This window comes from Engystomops pustulosus, chromosome 4, assembly GCF_040894005.1.
Source record: "Engystomops pustulosus chromosome 4, aEngPut4.maternal, whole genome shotgun sequence".
Taxonomy (NCBI): domain Eukaryota; kingdom Metazoa; phylum Chordata; class Amphibia; order Anura; family Leptodactylidae; genus Engystomops; species Engystomops pustulosus.
The window spans coordinates 155,956,338-155,975,620 of record NC_092414.1 but is presented as its reverse complement, the minus strand read 5'-3'; the positions used below and the strand labels follow the sequence as shown (position 1 = coordinate 155,975,620).

Here is a 19,283-nt window from a genome sequence, read left to right as displayed (position 1 = left end):
CATGACAATGGTGGCAGGAATTTGCAGTAACTATTATTACTTACATTATGTAAGATCCACTATTCTTCTAACTAAACTGAAGAAGCTTGCCTGCTTCCATTTACAGCCAGACCACATACAGCTACCATAGCAACAATTACTACAATCCTTCGCTTTCTCGTGCAGCGCATCTCTCAGTATATAGCGGCACTCGGCAGAATGGCTCCTGGGTGAATATTACAGGGTCTTCCCAGGGAGGTGAGCTCATATGTGACTGGTATGGGCATCAGCTTTGTGTACGGGGAACATTAACCCCTAGGGTGGGAAGAATGCTCAAACTCATCTATTACTACTACTTATCAGAGACTGGACCTAGTCATTCATGACTGTTTTACAATGAGATGGTCAGGGTGACTAGTAATAGGCAGGATTTGTGCTTGTAGGAGATTTCTGCAATGGATTGTGACAGCAGACATTGATCATTATTGTCCTGGGAGATATACACAAGAAGGAATTATGCAATATAATCATGTTATAATATTAAGGGAATAGGATTTCATGATAATAAACAATCAACATCTTTCGGAATACAGGAAGATGCTAAAATTGTCATCATGTCTAACATACAGAAGCAGCCTAATTAAATGGGTTTTCTGCCCCTGAAGTTTTAATGACATATCTTTAGGATGGGGATGCTAGGTGCCAGCAGCTGTAGACAGATGTAGGCAGCCCAGTCCATACTGCGGCAGTGGTCCAGGATCAATGCAGCTTCCACTGAAATGAATGAGATCCATGCCAGCAGTGAGCCTGGGCAGCCGCTACACTATGGATCTGTCTGCTTCCAGCTCTGTCTGGATTGTCAAAGACTGAATCCAAGCAGGTATCACATCAACAAAGATTGATTATTCTATCCTTTGGATCGGTCATAAACAGTTAGAGAGCATTATTTGGGGATCATCTGTACTCCTCTGATTTTCATGTATTTTTCTGTATATGAATACCAACCTAACAAAATATTTGCTAAAAAATATGTGCCAGAAGTTAAAAAAAATGTAAAAATAAATAGGAGAATAACCACTGCCTAATAACAGGTTCACCAAACAGGTGCCGCTGACTGTACCTATTCACTTACCTATAACTTCCACAACATGAAAGTTAAGCGTTTTCTGTACGGTCATAAATACTTCAGAAAGGGAAAGGTGGGGAATGGAGATCTGGACACTCTCCTTAACGTCATGAGACAACGCCGACCACATTTTACCAAACTCTTCTGTGGATATCATAAGAGGTCTGTATAAAACAAGAAACAATCCTAAAATGCATGTACATGGCACATGCTATACTTTATAGTCATAGACCATGCAGAGAACATTTAGTGTGCAGTGACATGTAGGGCAAGGAAATCTGAAGAAAGCTGAAGGTGGTCTGGCCTCAATGGCTCTGACAAGTGGGAAATCTATCACCGTGGAAAGAAACCATAAAGCAGACGCTGGGTGAGTATCCAGCGTCAGTGATTCCTCCCACACAACCTCTGACCTGTGACGGGCTCCGTGCTGCTGCCTGCATAAATTCTTCTAACGTGCGTTAATCTGTGAGAAGACAGCAGTGCTCCGGAGCCTGCAGTAAATTTGGTAGAGAGCAGGTACCTTAGGGACAGAAAGAACAGCTGCTTTAGCGACCAGTGTTCAGTCGGCACTGACACATTGCCTGTCCGCACCTGGCAGTGGTTGGGGGGATGGGGCGCGTGCCAGCAGTGAGGGCTCTGCGTGCCCTCTCTGGCACGCGTGCCATAGGTTCGCCACCGCTGTTCTAGATGAAATTTCATAAGGGAGTAAGTAAGCTATGGTCAGGTCCGGTGCGAGCACTGGGCATGTGCTGCAGCCCAGAGCTGCTGGGGGGGAAACACAAAAGAAATTCATGTAGGTTAAGGTTGCATATATAAAATAACCATGAGGGGGCTGTTTGGTATTATAAACTAGGATATATTTTAGGGAATGGGAGACCATTTTAGTTTCAGAATTTTAATGTTGCCACTTGAGTTCACTGCAAAGGGGCCCACTGAGGCTGTGTCGCCCAGGGGCCTACTGAAACCTGGAGCCGACCCTGTCTATGGTACTTTGCTACATTTGCAAGGTTTGGGTACAGTACTTGGATCCTCCCCGGGGTGGGCAGGGAATGGCCATAAAAAGGGGTTAAAATCTCTGGAAAATCTCAGTAAACATGTGCATCTTTGTTCTATTCTTGGGAAGATTTTACACCAACCATCCCAATGAGAAAACCTGTAACTGGTTCACTCATCCCCCAGTGGTGCAGCACCAAGAACATGGGAACTGCTTTATAGTTTATTTGTTAATCTGCTTGCACTATCACCAGTAGTTTGCAACACAATGTATGTTATTCAAGGATTTTATGCAAAGATGAAAGTAATGTGAAAAGTAATGTATATGATGTCTATTTTTTCTGTGCAAAAATTTTCATGGAATGTGGGGGGGGAAAAATAAACAATCAAGTCTCTTTTCTGCGAGCTTTTGCAGTTCTCTGTGTGTGATTTTTTTACATGGTAGCTTACTGGCAAGTGAAAATCCACAAGAAATCTACAAATGCAGATTTTTTCCTTAAAAATCAGGTAACATCGCAGGTAAAAAAAAATTGCATACAAATCTGCAACACAAAAGTAATACACATAACTAAAAACCAAAGGAAATACGCAAATAAAAACCATGCATATTTTGTGCAGATATCAATGGGGTTTTTCTGGACAATCTGGATTGTATGCAGCTATCCAAATTAATGGAGACCGAGTTCCAAGTGAAAGGTCCTGGCTGTGCATTAAATGTTGTAAATAATATAGTATTGAACTACAAGGACCTACTAACAAGTTTGAATTTGTTTTTCTCATCTAAGCTTACACTTCCAGAAATTAAGATCTATTCTCTTCTAACCAGACGTATGCATAGCAACACGCAACACCCTTGCATCATTAATATCATCATAAACATTAACCCTTATTTTTTTGACCTTTGCATCATTAATAACTTCAGTAATTGTGATCAAAGATGCAATTTTGAGGATAGATAAAACTAATGACAACTGAGATTCCTGAGAACCAGACAGTCGTAGGATTCTTTAGCAGAAATGTTAGTGGGGCGATGTGGTGGTGGTGGGGGTATTATGCGCTGGGCTGTAGGGGGTTGTGACAGTGAGAGTGCACAGTTAATATATCATTTTTCTCTGAAATATATCTATTTTACCTGATAAAATCAGACAGCACAAAATGTACAGAAAATTCAAGCTGAGAAGGCACCTCTGCCAGGTAAGTCACACAGCCACTTATTAACTCTTTCTTGCATGGGTGCACAGGGTGAACACTACCCCAGCACTGATGCACTCCATTTGCCTCCAGAAGAGAAAGCTGGCAACAAAGACTCTCAGAAACCTGAAATACAAGCAATTGACAGCAATGTATCCATAGAAACAGAGCGTTCCAACACATTTCTTATAAAATATGATCTTTGTATTTATGTTTTGAACTTTCTATTTAATCATCTGTTGATTCCCAGTTATTGTCATGTTAGAAAATATCGCTCACGCATACTATTCATTGCTGGGTGTTTTCTTCATCGAGGTGAACTTACCTTAAGAATCTCAGTGTCTTCCATTTGCAGATGAATATTTTTTATTGCTGAACTTGTCGGATTAACTATTAACAGTGCAAGTAGCAGGCAGTCATCTTTCCATACTTTACTGGAGTACAGAGTGAGCGTCCCACAGCGTGCCAGTTCAGTGACTGCAGAATGGGAGTGCTGGGCAAGCGCAGGGATTAGGGATGGCACAGAGAGGATTGTGCTGGATGGAAATGTTTCCAAGTCCGTGTTTGCAAACAAAGAAGAAACTTTCCCATCTTCAGATTTCTCCTCAGCCGATTGTGAAGGCAGCAACCTGGAAGCCACCGACGAGGCGCCATTGGGTAACGTCAGTCCAAGGTCATTCTGCTCCCCGGGGGAATATAAAAGCTGAGCACTTTCTTTTTTGCCAAATTTAGTTTTTCTTTTGAACTTTTGCGTTGTCTGATCTGATCTTCCCATCTGTAAATACAATAAGGTCACATATTAATAATCCATATCCGTGCCATAGAGCAGAGCAACAAAACTTTACTACACATCCAGAAAACTGATGGGAAACAATGTATTATTTCATTTTTTTTTTTCAATCAGATGTTTTTTTTATTAAACTCCAACTCATCTTCCATTTTCCAACAGATAACATAACACAAACCGTACATTACATGAACATAAAAAAAATGTATACATAAGGCATAAAGTTACATGTAAACAAACCCTCCCCACAATCCAGATTGAGTGAGAAAGCGGTGCTAGAGTAAATGTAATAGTTTAAGTGGTTAAAATATCAGACAAATCCATCACAATAAAATAATAATTCCTTTATTTATATAGTGCACACAGATTACGTAGCGCTGCACAAAGCTTGTCAGACCAGTCCATGTCCCCATGGGGGCCCACAATCTAATCCATATGGCATTAAAACCAATTGGAGCCCATTGGTTCTTCTATGCTCGGAGGGTATGGCCATGAAGACAAACCCAGGAGACCACCCCCAATTCTCTCATACCAGCTCATTTACGTATTTCAGACACTTATTTGCCTTCCCCAACTATAGAGTATGGCCTAGTGGGAGAGGGGTGTAGTCTAAGAAAAGTTGTGGTTTAAAACATTTTTCCCCCATCTGTTGCAGTTATGACAAATCCATGCGCCCAATTATCCTTTCTCCACAGCCATGAAACAGGGTTCAAGGCACCTCCATTCTCAAAATAGGTGAAGATCTAAGTGGCCGATCTTGCAGCTACCACATATGTATGACATATCCTATGTATAAGTCATAAATGCTAGAGACAGGAAAACCTATACAAATGTGCTAGATATGCGCCAGAATTCTGGCACCCTGTAAGCCAAACACTTAGGACTAAACAGCCAAATCATCAACAACAGTTATACATCTGATGTTCGTTAAGATTGTCTGGTCTATGTATATATACAGAATTAATACATTTCCAGTGCCTGGCAACTAGACATTAAAAATAAAATCTTCTTCCCTTGGGAATGATTTGTTCTGAAAATTGCTTACAATGTACCCCTTCTCACAACAAACTGGACATAAATCATTAATAAGGATTTAAAGTCTTCTATTACAGAATTTATTTCTCTTCTAGCACTTTCACCACTGCAGGGTTTCTATGTATGCGAACTCTGACCATCTTAGTGCTTTCCTCTAATAAGATATACAGGCGGTCCCCTACTTAAGGACACCCGACTTACAGACAACCCATAGTTACAGACAGACCCCTCTGCCCACTGTGACCTCTGGTGAAGCTCTCTGGATGCTTTACTATAGTCCCCAGCTGCAATAATCAGCTGTAAGATGTCTGTAATGAAGCTTTATTGATAATTCTTGGTCCAATTACACCAAAAATTTTGAAACTCCAATTGTCACTGGGGCAAAAGAAAAAAAATTGTCTAGAACTTCCATTATAAAATATACAGTTTCGACTTACATACAAATTCAACTTAAGAACAAACCTCCAGACCCTATCTTGTATGTAACCCGGGGACTGCCTGTATTACAAATTGTATTATAGCCAATTGTTCTTTTGATTTATGCAAAGTTTGTGACCAATTAAATAATAAAAGGTAATCTGAAATGCCAAGACTTGGAAAAAAGCTCTGGAATATTCTATTACTCTATAGCAGCCCGTTTTTGAATAGAAATTTGTTCAATGGTCCCTCAATGCCTAGCCATGGCTCCCTGCACAGCATGCGTCCCTGCTCCCTGCTCAGGCATGTGTGGCCAAATCTGCGCACAGGTTCCTTGGGTAGACCAGAGTTCCCCAGATTCCCCAATTGAGTAAGTCACCTATAAAGCAATTCCCCTTTAATTAAAAAAGAAAAACAGGGCTGAATCGGCCTTGGCCTTCTAAGATGGACGGCATCTTAGGCTACAGCTCATAACAGGGACGGAGCTAGGGAGAAGCAGAGACAAAGGAATTAGTGAGTGTTTACAGCCTCATAGCTACCACACAAACTGGAATAGTGATCAGAGAAAACAGAAGATGTCCTCTTTTATGTGCAGTTTATGGGAGACATCATAGCAGCTAGTCTCCACACAGACTTATGACCAACTGAGAATTAAAGACAGAGCCTGCAGAGGGCTAAACTGATAAAAAGTGTTAGCAATAAATATATGTATATACTGCTTTTCTTCATGTACACAAACGTCAGCTTATGCCCAAAAATTAGCTTAAAGTATAACTATAAGTTACTGACAAAAAATGGTGTTAGCACAGCTGGAGAGAGCATCTGACAGCAATTCAAACGATATTATGCTTCTGGCTTCTTCCTAACCTTAGATACAGGCTGGTATATGTATCATACTTTTTTATAAAATCATATTCAGCAATTTCTGAAGTGGGTGCCACTTCCTGTTTGTGACATCAGCTAAGAATAGTGAGGCCACAGCACTTGGGGCATTCATATGAATAAGGACAGAATGCTTGTAATTAGACAACCTGAGGCATTTGATAAGTCACATGCTTGTGACATCACCCAAGATCCGATTTTCTTGCACTCCTCTCCTACAGCCCCTCCCAATAAGTCTCATCTCCATTTGTCATTGATCACTATAGGAAACCATATAGGACAGCTAAAGACGAGAGAAGTTTGGGGGGACAAGGTAAAACCTCTGCAAGCAGCAGATAGCTAATTATTTTAGCTGTTTTTATGATGTCCATCATCCCTATGTCGGGTGATATGTGTGTTGACTCCAACTTTTGAATAAAGATTTATTTGAATTGTCGCATGGCACATTATGTTCTCTTTGCATCTACAGCAGATAGCTAATTAGTGTACATTAGAGAATTGCTTATTTTAGCTTAGTGCAGAGTTAGGCAAATGGTTTTAAACTTTACAGTTCTAATTTAAAGGTTGGGAGAAAGTACCAGCTGCATATTATGTGAACACTTACTATTGCTTCATAGACCCAAACAGAACTTACCAATGAGATAGCATTAGAACCCAGGCCCACAAATAATGTTGATGCCAACTGCTTCTTTTCCCGCTCTTCCTCTGAAATAAGCTCCACTTTGGGCTCTGCAGGAGTAACAGCCGGTTCTTCTTCCTCACCCATTGATATACCACTTTCTAATGGGGGGGAAACGCACTCTCCTTTGCTTACTTTGCTTTCCTTTTTCAATAAGTAGCCCTCTTTTCCCCAAAGTTTCTTGACACCTTCCATTTTCAAACGATTTTCCCTACATGGGGGAAAAAAATACTGTATGTAAATAAAAAAACTTTTTCTTAGGACATTCCCAATTAGCCAATCCATAACCTGCTTTAAAGAGATGTACAAACATAAAATGTATTGCAGCTCCTTGAAGGTAAATCTGCATTTTCTAGGTAACAGCATCCAGAACATACAAGGTCAGGAGTAAGACCAGTGACCTGCATTGTACCTTAATTACCAAATACTAAAAAATGTACAATTATTTACTGATAGAGCACCATTAATTCCATGGTTCTGTACAATCAACTTTATACAACGTTTAATAAATGTATATTGGTAAATTACCTAAGATCTTGTCACCTTACTAACACACCTAACAAAATGTAAGGTGGCCACCCCCTTTAATATCTGTATATAGGCCTGGCTTTAGATAATAATAGAGCCAGGTCCTCCAAGTTTCTGACTGAGGTGGGTTAGGGGTTAGCAGTGAACATCTATACATCACATCCATATACCCCTGCCATCTCACGCAATCTCTGCAACAAGCTTAAAATGCACTTACTCTTTTTGTCCAGTCTCACCACTGTTTCCAGAGATCTCTGATAATGCAGAGACAGCAGAGGGGGAATGTCCATCAGCCAAACTAATAGAAGGCAGACTAGGGGAAAAGCACAGGCCATAGGGTTCTAGATTTAAGGCTGAAAAAAAGAGGTAAGAAATGCAATTTTCAGGATTTTTTTGAGCTGCTAAATTAAGTTGGATATACAGACACATCTAACTTGTACACACGTCTCAATACCTTTCATCTGCAGGTTAAAAGGGATGATTAGTCCTGATAGAATTCAATTCTTTGCAGTGGCCACATATTTTAATTAAAATAACATAACAAGCTGTACTAGGCGAATCTAATGCTGCCAGGCTTGATTTTTTTCACCACATTAATAACATTCCTATACACAACATCACAAGGTAGAGTTTTGTCTTCTATTAAGAGTAAGTCCTTGTGCATACGATGCATGTGACAATCGTCCGTTTCCCATGGACATCGACAGGGTAAGCAGCACTAACATGCGGATGTCAGATGGCCAACAAGTGCGGGATCATATTCCCCTACTTATGGCCAGAGAAATGCACAGATTACTGTACATGATGCGCAGGATTGTCCTAAGGGAATAAATCATATCTTCTTTTGCTACACCAATTGCTAATTCTTCACGTTGATCACATTTTTTATTAAACCCCTTTACCTCACCATTTAACAAACTTTGCAGAAGTGAGCAATAAATTGTGCATACATGAGGACTAATGGTGCTGTCACACAGTGCTTTCTTGGACGCTTCTTGGTCCATTATTGGTGAGCTTTTATAGCACTGAAAACACGTGTTTTTGCAAATTTACCAGGCGTTTGGCTGGTCTGAATTGGTTTTACTTCATTTCTGGTAGTGTAAGCAGCTGTATTAACAATTTCACAGCTGCTTAAACCAGCCAAACACATGGTAAACACGAAAAAACACATGCACTTTCAGTGCGTTAAAAAACGTACCAAGAACGCACTGTGTGCCAGAATATTTCTGGTCATTCTGTGATTTTAAACATTTGACAGCAGCTCTTCTCTCTGGCGGTGTATGAATTATCAATCCCTTCTGTGCATGTGGGTAGAGACGTAGCTGCTCTGACTCATTGCTCCCCCCTCTCTATAGAACTTGTATGTAATCTGACACCTCAGTGAGCTTCTGTCCTTCCTTCTAGCAGGAGGAAATTCAGAGATTACAGAATGAAAATTAGATAAGAAGGAAGGTAAGAGAAGAAGAAGGATTTACTAAAAAGTTTCTTATATTCAATTGTACTATTGACAAGTTTGTTGAGGTTTCCATCAGTCCCAAATACAAGTCAATGGAAAACAGAAACAATAACAGATTTTTTTTATTACTTGATCTCTATATTCTTTATATTGTATATTAAAAAAATATTGAGAAAAGCTACCCATGTAGATTTAATATGAGCATAAAGTATATTATAATGTAAAAAAAAAATAAAGTATATATCAGTAATATTTACAATCTGAAAGCTCTAATAATCATAGCAAATAAGTAATAGGAACTTTACTTTACAATGAATGAATGTTTGGCACTACCCAAGTGTTTTAGGGAGAGACCAGAACTATGCAGGAGGTCGTTGCAATGTTATAGTTACATTGTTAAGACTCTATCCTCTTAAACAGAAGTGGTTACTCTGATGAAATATCTCTTTCTCCATCTGGTCTATAAGCGCGCGGCTGCAGTGAACCTCAAGTAAACTGTGGATTACATCAGAGCTGGTTAAGCTTAGATTTTATCCACTTTGGTAGGCAAGGCACAACGTTTTTCACATAGAACCTCAAGACAGATAAACAAAATAGACCAGCCCTCTTTTTGGATTCCCACAGTAGAAGGATATTTTCATATTGCGATAAGTACAATAAAAAATATTTTTACCTGAAGCATGTGTAATACAATTGGAGAGTAATGTTTCTAGATCTTCTTTAAAGGGAACCTGTCACCAGGGGACCCATTTTTAGCACTCCCTCAGTCCCCACAGAGCATAGTGCATTTTTTGTATAAAAAAAGGTTTTTACAGGAAAAAAAAAAAAGATGTGTTATATAGTACCTCTCAATGTCATGTGCTTTGTGACTAGGCACTTGTCCCCTGGGAGTGGCTATAAAGGAGCAGTTCCCCCCTCCCCCACCCTTGGCAAACCAATCCTCCATGTGTCCTTTTCAAATATATGAAAACGCTGAGTGACCATCTTGTAAATAACTATATGGACATAGAGGGGAAGGAGGAGGCGGTGGTCACGTAGACTCTGTGTACAGCTGAGTCAAGTGTGTGCTGATCTGTGGATGCAGGAGTCCCCTACACAGAATAGTGATGTAAAAGATCTCCCCTGTTCTCATCAGTTCCTCAATACCAATCTGTGATGCTATACAAAATTCTCTCTGCACCTCATGCTGTGACATACAATCATTTGCAGCTACCCTCCCCCACCCTTTGCTCTTTGGACACTTTCTGCACAAAAAGTTCTTAACCTAATAACTATAAACATCCTGTGTGTAGGTTAGTCTCCATCCGATGTGTCTGAGAAAGATTTTCGACAAGTATCTTCGGAACAGAACATGCCATAACTCTGGACAGAAAAGGGCAAGGAACACGTTTTGGGCATCATTCTGTTTATTTTTAAAGGGGGAATGGCATATGAAAATTTGGTCAAAATTATGACATTGGAGGTATGCTTTAAAGTGTAACTGTAAAGTTACTGACAAAAAGTTTAAGCACAGTTGGAGAGAGCCTTTAAAAATTCCAACGATACCTGTACCATGCTGATGGCCTATTTCTAGCCTTATTTACAGCCTGATATATACATCATCCCTCATTACAAAACCATATTCAGTGGGCGGCACTTCCTGGCTGTGACGTATTTTAAGGGCAGTGAGGTCAGAGCACTGAGGGCATTCACATGAATCCGGACAGCATGTTTTCCTGCACTACTACTACTTCCCATCACAACATGCCTCCTCTTTTCCCCACCCGTCCTGCACGGTTTCCCATGGTTACCAGAAAGCATGAAAGAAGAATAGCAGCCTGGGTAAAACCTCTGCCAGCAGCAGATAGCTAATTAGAGTAAATAAGAGAATTGCTTATTTTTGCTTAGTGCTGAGTTAGGCAAACGTTTTTATACTCTACAGCACTGCACAACAAATAAAAGAAAAATTGGGGAAAATTGCTATCATCTTTCACTAAAAATATCCTAATGTTTGGTGCCTAAAGTTGTGAATAAAAATTTCATATACAGTAATGACAGCAGAGAACATTACCCTATGAACACAGAGGCGCAGTGACATTGTAGCTGTATAAAAATCTAAAATGTTTGAAATGTATTATGGAGCACTGTAGAATACTTTATTTAATAAAATGGCCCCCTACTTCAGGTTGTAAATCTGTGTACCTAATAAAACCTGATTTTAGAGGCTGCATAGAATTACCTCATTGCCAAATAAAGTGTTACGTATGATCAGATTTCTCTATTTTAAACTGTTTTCCAATGCCAGCTTGAAGCCAGAAAACACTGGATAATCACCAACAGTATCAAACGCCCTTCCAACATATACACAACACTGGATATTAGTCAAAGAGTAGAGCAAAGCCGGTCACAGTGACCAACTACATATCCAGCCTATTAGGTACAATGTTTTCCTAAGGTCTTTGGTTACATTTGAGAAGCGTTTAATAGATCATACCACACACACATCACTAATATGCCATTCCTTTGTGTCCACTTGCCCACCCAAATATCATAAGGGTATTCTTTTATATCAATACAAGCTAAATGTATAGAAAAATGTATGCATTTTGTTTCCCGGTAAAGTCTATGTGTTTCATGTAGTAAGTTTTCTTATGAGGAGCCATTCAACACTGAAGCATGTTTCGTGCCTGGAAAGTGACTGTACAAATGAATAGCCCAGATTTAAAGCAGGCACAGTTATGTACATGAAGATCTATATATCTTTGAGACGCTTAACTAGTCAAAGAAGAGGGGTTCAGATGAGTCTGACACTCATTGAAAATCTACCATCAAAATAAAGCATGATAAACCAGGGACACTTACTTATAAAGGCACTGTGACTGGTAATCTTCTAATATATGTTATCCATGGTGCCTTTCTTCTAAAATTAACTTTAAAATTCTGCTTATGAGCCCGGAGGGGCTCTGGTTTCCCAAGCTGTTACACTGTGCAAGAGCACCTCCCCACTCCTCACTGTAGAAGAGGAAGATTTAGCACACAGTGGATTACACCAGGGAAAGGGAAGTGGGAGTGTAACAGCCTGGAAAGCCTGAGTATGGAGAGGCTCTGGTAATGCCCCCATAGCTCTTTTGGTTTATGAGCATAATTTTAAAAATTGATTTTTAACAAATGTAAGAAGATGACCACAGTCACGGTGTCTGGATCTATGAGTAAGTGCCCCTGGTTCATCATGCTTGACTTTGATGCAAGATATGATGAGATCTGCCTGATGCTGAACTTCACACGAACCGGGCATGTACCTTTCTCTCGGGAAAGCTTCTCCTCTTGGCGCTGGTGATGAGGCTTGTATGGGGCCGCACCATTACTAAGAGCTTCAGCCACAAATCCATCCATAAAAGACAAAGATGCATCCACCTGCAACCAAATACATGAAATAATGTATGATGAATCTACACATGTGAATATTCCATCGGAGATACATGTAACACATCTATCCTCAAATCAATACTCTGTAGCAATAACATTTCTCAAACTACATTCACACCAGGAGCCGCTGGCACAGATGAGAAAATCCAGACTTGATGGTAAAAAGCTCGAGTACCTTTTACATTCATCATTTGATAAATCTGGTTCTCATAGTTCAGTTAGTATTAGAGCAGAACAGTAGAAAAAGACAATAATGTAAATGTAGACTCAACATCCATCTAACAGGTTCCACCTAGATCTCCCTGGTGCATGATTACAATTCCAGAATTAGGGTACATTCACATGCGGTATGCCTGGCATACGGGCATACTGCTGTGTGCTGGAGAGGAACTGACCCCTTCTCCCTCCATAGGAAACAGCAGTGCACGGCCGCACACTCGCAAAAAGATAGAGCATGCTCCATCTTTTTGCGGTGTACAGCGCGGATCGGTGCCACCGCCACCGTGCCGTCTATGGGTACGTGTATGCGGCCCACAAATTTGCGTCCGCATGTACGTCCCCATGAACAGCCGTGTAAATGAGCCCTTAGCCAAATGACACTCTCTGGAGCCATGCAGGTTCTTGTGGCATTTAGAGCTTGTGGTAACAACCCAAATGAACAAGTTTACACTTTTAGAACAAGGTTACATCTTTTAGACAAAGATACATAACATGCAGACAAACTAATGGATATAATATCTGTTTTTTTAAATTTTACAGTGAAACACTCTTTCAGTGGAACAATATTGACACTGGGTCAGCAATCACTATGACCTTGTGGTTTCTACCAAAGCTGAAGAGAATATTTTGAAGTAATTTTTACCATTAAGTCTTCACAGCAGGAGTTGAGTGGAAAAAGTCTTTGCATTAGCGGCCTCTCCTCCCGCAGCGCCTTTAATTCGCAGGCTTGCTGCCGCATTCCCGTGTCCAGGCAGGTCGAGAATTCTTGGATTAGCTGATCCACTAATGAAGAATGTGGAGTGATTGCTGCCAGCTTGGTTATTGCAGCCATAATCCATGCAGAGGTCTCAGAAGTGACAGGGTTTTGCAGCAGAACATTGTGAAGTTTACTTATTACTGATTCTATAGGAATTTGCTTTGCAAGGTAAGAATATTCTCCTAGTACCTGGAAATAGAATAATGTATGAGAAATGTTATGACACTGAATTTCACCAGATGCCTAATAATTCCTGTAAGGTTCCATTCTCATTATGTGATTATGGATAAAGCAGATATGTATGCATTAAACATATCAGTACATCTAAATCTACTTCCCCTAAATAACAGTTTAGAAACTTCAAGTCATTGGGATAGACCACTACAATGTATTGTTTGAAGGCTCATCTAACCTTGAGAAGAAGCCGATTTAGTGTGTTAAAATCTGACCCAACCAAAAGAGATACTGTACTATTGTACACATTGTACATACTGTACTACTACTGAGGTACCTAATTTTACCACAAAATACTATAAGCCCAAGGTGGGAAATGCATTGTTCACAGCCTCCCCCAGTAATGAAATACCCATAAGCCTCCACCAGTAATGAAATATCCAGCAGAACTCCCTCACTAGCTAAAAGCACAGCAGCCTCCCCCAGTGATGAAACGTCCAGCAGCCTCCCCCAGTGATGAAACGTCCAGCAGCCTCCCCCAGAAATGAAATGGCCTTTACCCCTATAAAGAAATGCCCAATGCAGAAGCTCACCCAGTAATAATGCTCCTCAGCAGCCTCTCGCAGTAAAGAAATGCCCCCATGCAGCAGCTCTCTCCCCCAGGAATAGAAATGGTCTGCAGTAGCCATTTCCATTAATGAAATGCCCCTAAGCGCCCCCGCCCATAATGAAATTTTAGTTTATTTTTTTGTGCTGAAAACCTTGGCTTATACAAAAGTATATATAGTACATCATTAAAGGAAATCTCCCATTTGATTTCATGCACTATGAACCAAACATACCTTGAGAATGACGTAGGCACATATCTTGTTTAATCCCTGAGCCTAGTGGTTTTTGAAATAACAATTATAACATTCATGAGCTTGGGAAAGCTGGATTTCATTCAGGCTGCCTTGATAAACACATTAGCTGAGTTTTCTAAACTGTCCAGGCAGGACTAATCAACCTGAGCTGGATCACTCATACGCAGTAGTTAGGGCAGTGATGGCAAACCTTTTAGCGGCCGAGTGCCCAAACTGCAACCCAAACCCCCCTTATTTCTTGCGAGGTGCCAACCAAGAATGAAAGCAGTAACTTACTGCTCCCTGTTCTTCAACAACTTACAATCATATTGGCCTCCTGAGGACAGCAACACAGTAGAAAAATGGAAAATTTGCATCACTTTAGCTTCTTTCCAATGTCCCTCTGTACACAGAGAATCATGGGGGCAGCAGGAGGTCCTCCAAAGATAATTCAGCCCTGTCTATTCATTCTCTCTCTTCCTACAGAGAAGTAAGTATCAAAATATGACTGAAAGCAGCATCTTTTAAGGTGCTTGCAACGGCAGGAAGATTCTTTGAGTCCTGTCTGGTGTGCTGGGGTGATGGCCCGGGTGCCCACAGAAAGAGCTCTGGGTGCCGCCTCTGGCACCCGTGCCAAAGGTTTGCCACCACTGAGCTAAGGGTTGTGCAGCAATTGATTAATTATTGATTATGCATAACTAATGTAAGAGGAAAAGCACTGAGCCAGGCACAGAAGCGACAGAGCTTCATTATCATAATTTTATCATTGCTTTTTCAGCAAAACCACTTATCTCCAAGATTAAAACAAGATATTTGTCTGCATCAGTGTAGCTACAATATTCTCATGATATGTTTGGTTCATAATGCATCAAATCAAATGGTAGATTTTCTTTAAATCACAGGGGTCTTGACATAGGCTGCGGCATACCTCATCATTATACTATGCATTGAACAAGTGGATGCTAGAATTAGGCTCTAAAGAAAACCACACAGCTATCCAGATACTTCAGTTAAAGTAAATATACACACTTCCTATGAATAAGTAAATGAACACCTTGGACTAAAAAATTCTCCATCTTTGTGTTTCCTCCATGTGACTAAGCAATGTCAGATTGTGTAGGTACACAACCTACTGGCACCAAGCTGTCAATTGATACACAGAGTTTTTGTTAAGCTGTTTACTGCGTATGATACTTCTCACTTATATATTCATATATTGGACATAGATATACCTAATGTGTTTGAGATTTTGTTAATTAATATGCAAGTTCTAAGGAAATATTTTTAACTCAATTTTTATTCACAATTTTTTTTGTAAATATACTACATGTCTATTACAACCTGCCTCTGCCAAGCAGTATTAGAACATGACAAATGCAGGACAAGGTGCCTCAGAGATGCTGGCAACTGATTGGCACCCGCCCCTACAATGATGCCCATGCACTACTACTATATAGGTGCCGCAGTCAGGTTTAAACACTAAACTGGTTTACTGCAAAAATAGTTTCTAGCATCATTCACAGCAGTTAACCGGAAGCGATCAGCAGAAATTGACCCAATAAGCTATTACCAGTGTGTCAGCCAATAACAACAGAGGGGGATTTCAGATTTTGGGAGAGCGTTAGTAGTTTATTGGGTCAGTGTCTGCTGACAAGTTCCCTTTTCCCCAGGTGGTGGGTGCTGCCCTGAATGGAGGGTTCTCCACCTACAAGTCCAATCCATACTACCTTAATGGCACCATGAAGTGCAGTGGTTAAAAGGAATCTGTCAGCGGAATATATGACCTTGTAGGTAAAGTACTCTGCATCATAAGTGTGCCTTTAGTTGAGAAGATAAGTGGCCTGAACGCAGATAATTCATTTTTAGAAGCAAATAGGCACTTTTGAGGAGCCTAAGGGTGGATTCCCACTGGTATGTGTGTTGTGTGTCCATTGCACATCCGATGTTTTGATTTTTTTTTTTTTTATAACCCATAGACGTCCCGCCTCCTGTGATCCCCATGAGAGAAAACAGGCAGGTTCCATAATTTTTTAAACTTTGGACAACAAAACAGTGGAAAACTAGAACGTGAAAACACAGATGTCAGTGGGGAAGAGCCCTTATGCTTATAATGCACAGTATGGCCATATGGATTTGACAAGGTCCCTTTAAATAAAGGCGAGTCAAAGTAGCAGACGTGTAACGCTATTGTAGAGGCAGAACTTTGAAGTGTTATTTTAATCAAATAAATCCACAACTAATTAAAGTCAAATTGTTTCCAAATTTTTCCTGTAAGCAGATTTAAACTTTTGCAATTTGGGAAATGTTAAATGTTGTGGGACTTACTGAAAATCCTCGGCTAGCAAGTAGCGGGTATATAATTAGAAGTTAGCCAGTGTGAAGCAGCCAATTTACATGGCAGCTCAGAAGCGAACAGCCCGGCCTATGAATAGAAAATGCTAATGTCTGCTTCATGTATCCCAGCACAAAGACAGGCTTTTCACTAATATCTTCCTCACCCAGCTGATAACCTGTAGGAAGCGCTGCGGATAATGCACATTCTCCATTTCCAGCAAGGCGAGATAAGACTGCACTGCATACAGCCTCAGCTGTCCATCTTCCCTTTCATCACCAAATCCTGGAGAGATGAAAAATTACATTATCAACACAGAGAGCACAAGCTGGACAAAGGGACTCGGAAATAAACTTCCCTCACCCTATCGGGCGGCAACCTGTCAGTCTTGGGATATTATAGAGAAATGATCATGTGTACACAGGGTTTATTGTAAACCTTCAGCCTCCAGTTGTTATATATTTTAGCAAGATAGCAAGAAATGCTGCTGGAGGCTCATGGGAAACATAAACTGATAACGTAGGGAATGGAAATCAGCGTGTTTAGTAAGCAAAGCCTAAAACAGAATATTTATTAACCAACTCACTGCCAGGAAGCAATAACAAATACAGATGAGCCATCCACTCCAATACTTTACATATTAAAGGGGCGTCTCAAACATTGATGGCACGGTCTGCAGTCAAGAGGTTTGCATCCCCCAATTCACAGAATTTTCTCTAATCTCCCCTGTTTACCTACTATTCCAAAGTCAGCCGCAGAGTGGCAGGGCGTGGGGTGTTCCTGCCCCACGCCTGCAAACATTCAGGACTGAGCATTGGCAGATTATAGCGCAATTCAAGGCTGGGAGCCGACACAGAGCACTGCTGAATGATAAATTACACCAATGGTGTCACAATAAAGATAAAATTCTCTTCTTTAAGATCACATCAGGATTGTGGTTCTATGAGCTATAAAACCCATACGCTACACAATACTGTGTGTAAGCCTTGCCATAGAAGCAAGTTAGAAAACATCCACAGCATAGGCCATTTACCAATTGGTTGGAGACAGACTTCAGCCTTCTTCATTTGAGTGGAATGTCAATTCAGTAACATGTACCTCTAGTGCTATACATTCTCTAGAGAACTGATAGAGATTGTGCTTGGATAGCTCAGTCAGTCCCATAGAGAATGAATGAAGCTGTAGTACACAAGTGTGGCTTCCTGTCCCATTCACAGGAGAATCTGGATATCCTGCTCTCGGGATCAGTGAAGGCTCCAGCAGTAGGACCTGTACCGCTCTGTACGGCCATTGACGGCCTATGGGGGACGTATATACGGCCGGCTATATATACGCCCCCCCAACTGTTTTGTAAATGTAGCCTAAAGGCCAGTTCAAAGCTCTATTATTTCCATTATGCTTTTTCCACAATGGAAAATACCCCTATAGAGTAACATGTATGGAAGGCACCATTCTGCCACGTCTCCGTTAATTATAATGATGAAAATGATGTAGGCGGCAGCAATATTTTCACTGTAAATAAAAATAACGGAAGGGCACTAACTAGAATGTGAACGGAGTCTGAGGTGCTAAATCCCAAGCCATACAAGCCTCATCATGTTAATGGAACAACCCATGGATACATTCAAGTTCAATTGACATAAATGGGGCAGTAGCAAAAAAAATACAAATACAAATACAATCACTAATACACAGTAAATATACCATACATGGCTTGCATTAGACAAATCATACAGTATTTGTATACAGTGTATTACATGCAGAAGTAATTACAATTTTACCACCGAACCAGACCCCAACATACAACAATGAACCTCTAGAAGAAAACTACTGGAGCAGAAAGCATTAATAGAATGACGCTTACCTTCAGCTAGAAGCCGTAGAAAGTTGTTAGGAATATCTGGGTGAACTACATCTCCACCAATGGAAAATACTACATTCATTGTCTCGACAAACCACTGATTGTTTGGTGAATACCTAATCATGTTGTCAAGAAAAATTATTCAAGAGAAGACTCCCATAAGAATCAAGCAGATAGCATGAATTAGCATGTCATTTTGTAGGGAAAGATTCAATATGACTGGTCATTTAGCAATCTATACATAGGGAGACAACAGTCATTAAAGGAAAACTACCACTTAAAAGTGGTAGTACTAACCCACAGATACATGGCACCAGCTCAGGGTGAGCTGGTGCCGGAGCATATTTTCATTAATACAAGAAACCCCCGATTGCCGATTTATATTTTATATTAAAATCTGTTTCAGCAAACCAGAGTACGGCACGGCGCACTATGCGCACGACCGTGCATGCGCCTTATTTGGAAGTGCCGGAGAGCCGGTGAGGTCACCAAGCTCTCTGGCACACTCACGCCTGCACAACTTTGCATGGGGAAACAGGCCTCCAGGACTCCAAAGAGCAGTGGAAGCAGAGATTTTATCAATAAATCACAAGTTATACTGAGTTTTGTAACCATAAAGC

General features: G+C 40.6%; 1 protein-coding gene across 2 annotated transcripts in view; it reads right to left on the bottom strand.

Annotated features, from left to right (window-relative positions):
* AP4E1 (adaptor related protein complex 4 subunit epsilon 1) overlaps nt 1-19,283 on the bottom strand; it is a 43,182-nt gene that overhangs the window by 6,237 nt on the left and 17,662 nt on the right. Inside the window, exons 12-21 of one of the 2 annotated variants that reach the window (XM_072148222.1) lie at nt 18,667-18,779; nt 16,969-17,087; nt 13,341-13,643; nt 12,352-12,466; nt 7,835-7,970; nt 7,045-7,300; nt 3,615-4,064; nt 3,231-3,415; nt 1,516-1,625; nt 1,128-1,269 (exon numbers count right to left, since the gene is read on the bottom strand). In XM_072148222.1, coding sequence (XP_072004323.1) covers nt 1,259-1,269; nt 1,516-1,625; nt 3,231-3,415; nt 3,615-4,064; nt 7,045-7,300; nt 7,835-7,970; nt 12,352-12,466; nt 13,341-13,643; nt 16,969-17,087; nt 18,667-18,779 — 1,798 coding nt within the window. In that variant the 3' untranslated portion in view covers nt 1,128-1,258. Of the gene's footprint in view, nt 1-1,111; nt 1,270-1,515; nt 1,626-3,230; nt 3,416-3,614; nt 4,065-7,044; nt 7,301-7,834; nt 7,971-12,351; nt 12,467-13,340; nt 13,644-16,968; nt 17,088-18,666; nt 18,780-19,283 lie in introns of those variants that run through there. The other variant, XM_072148221.1, reaches the window with a different exon arrangement.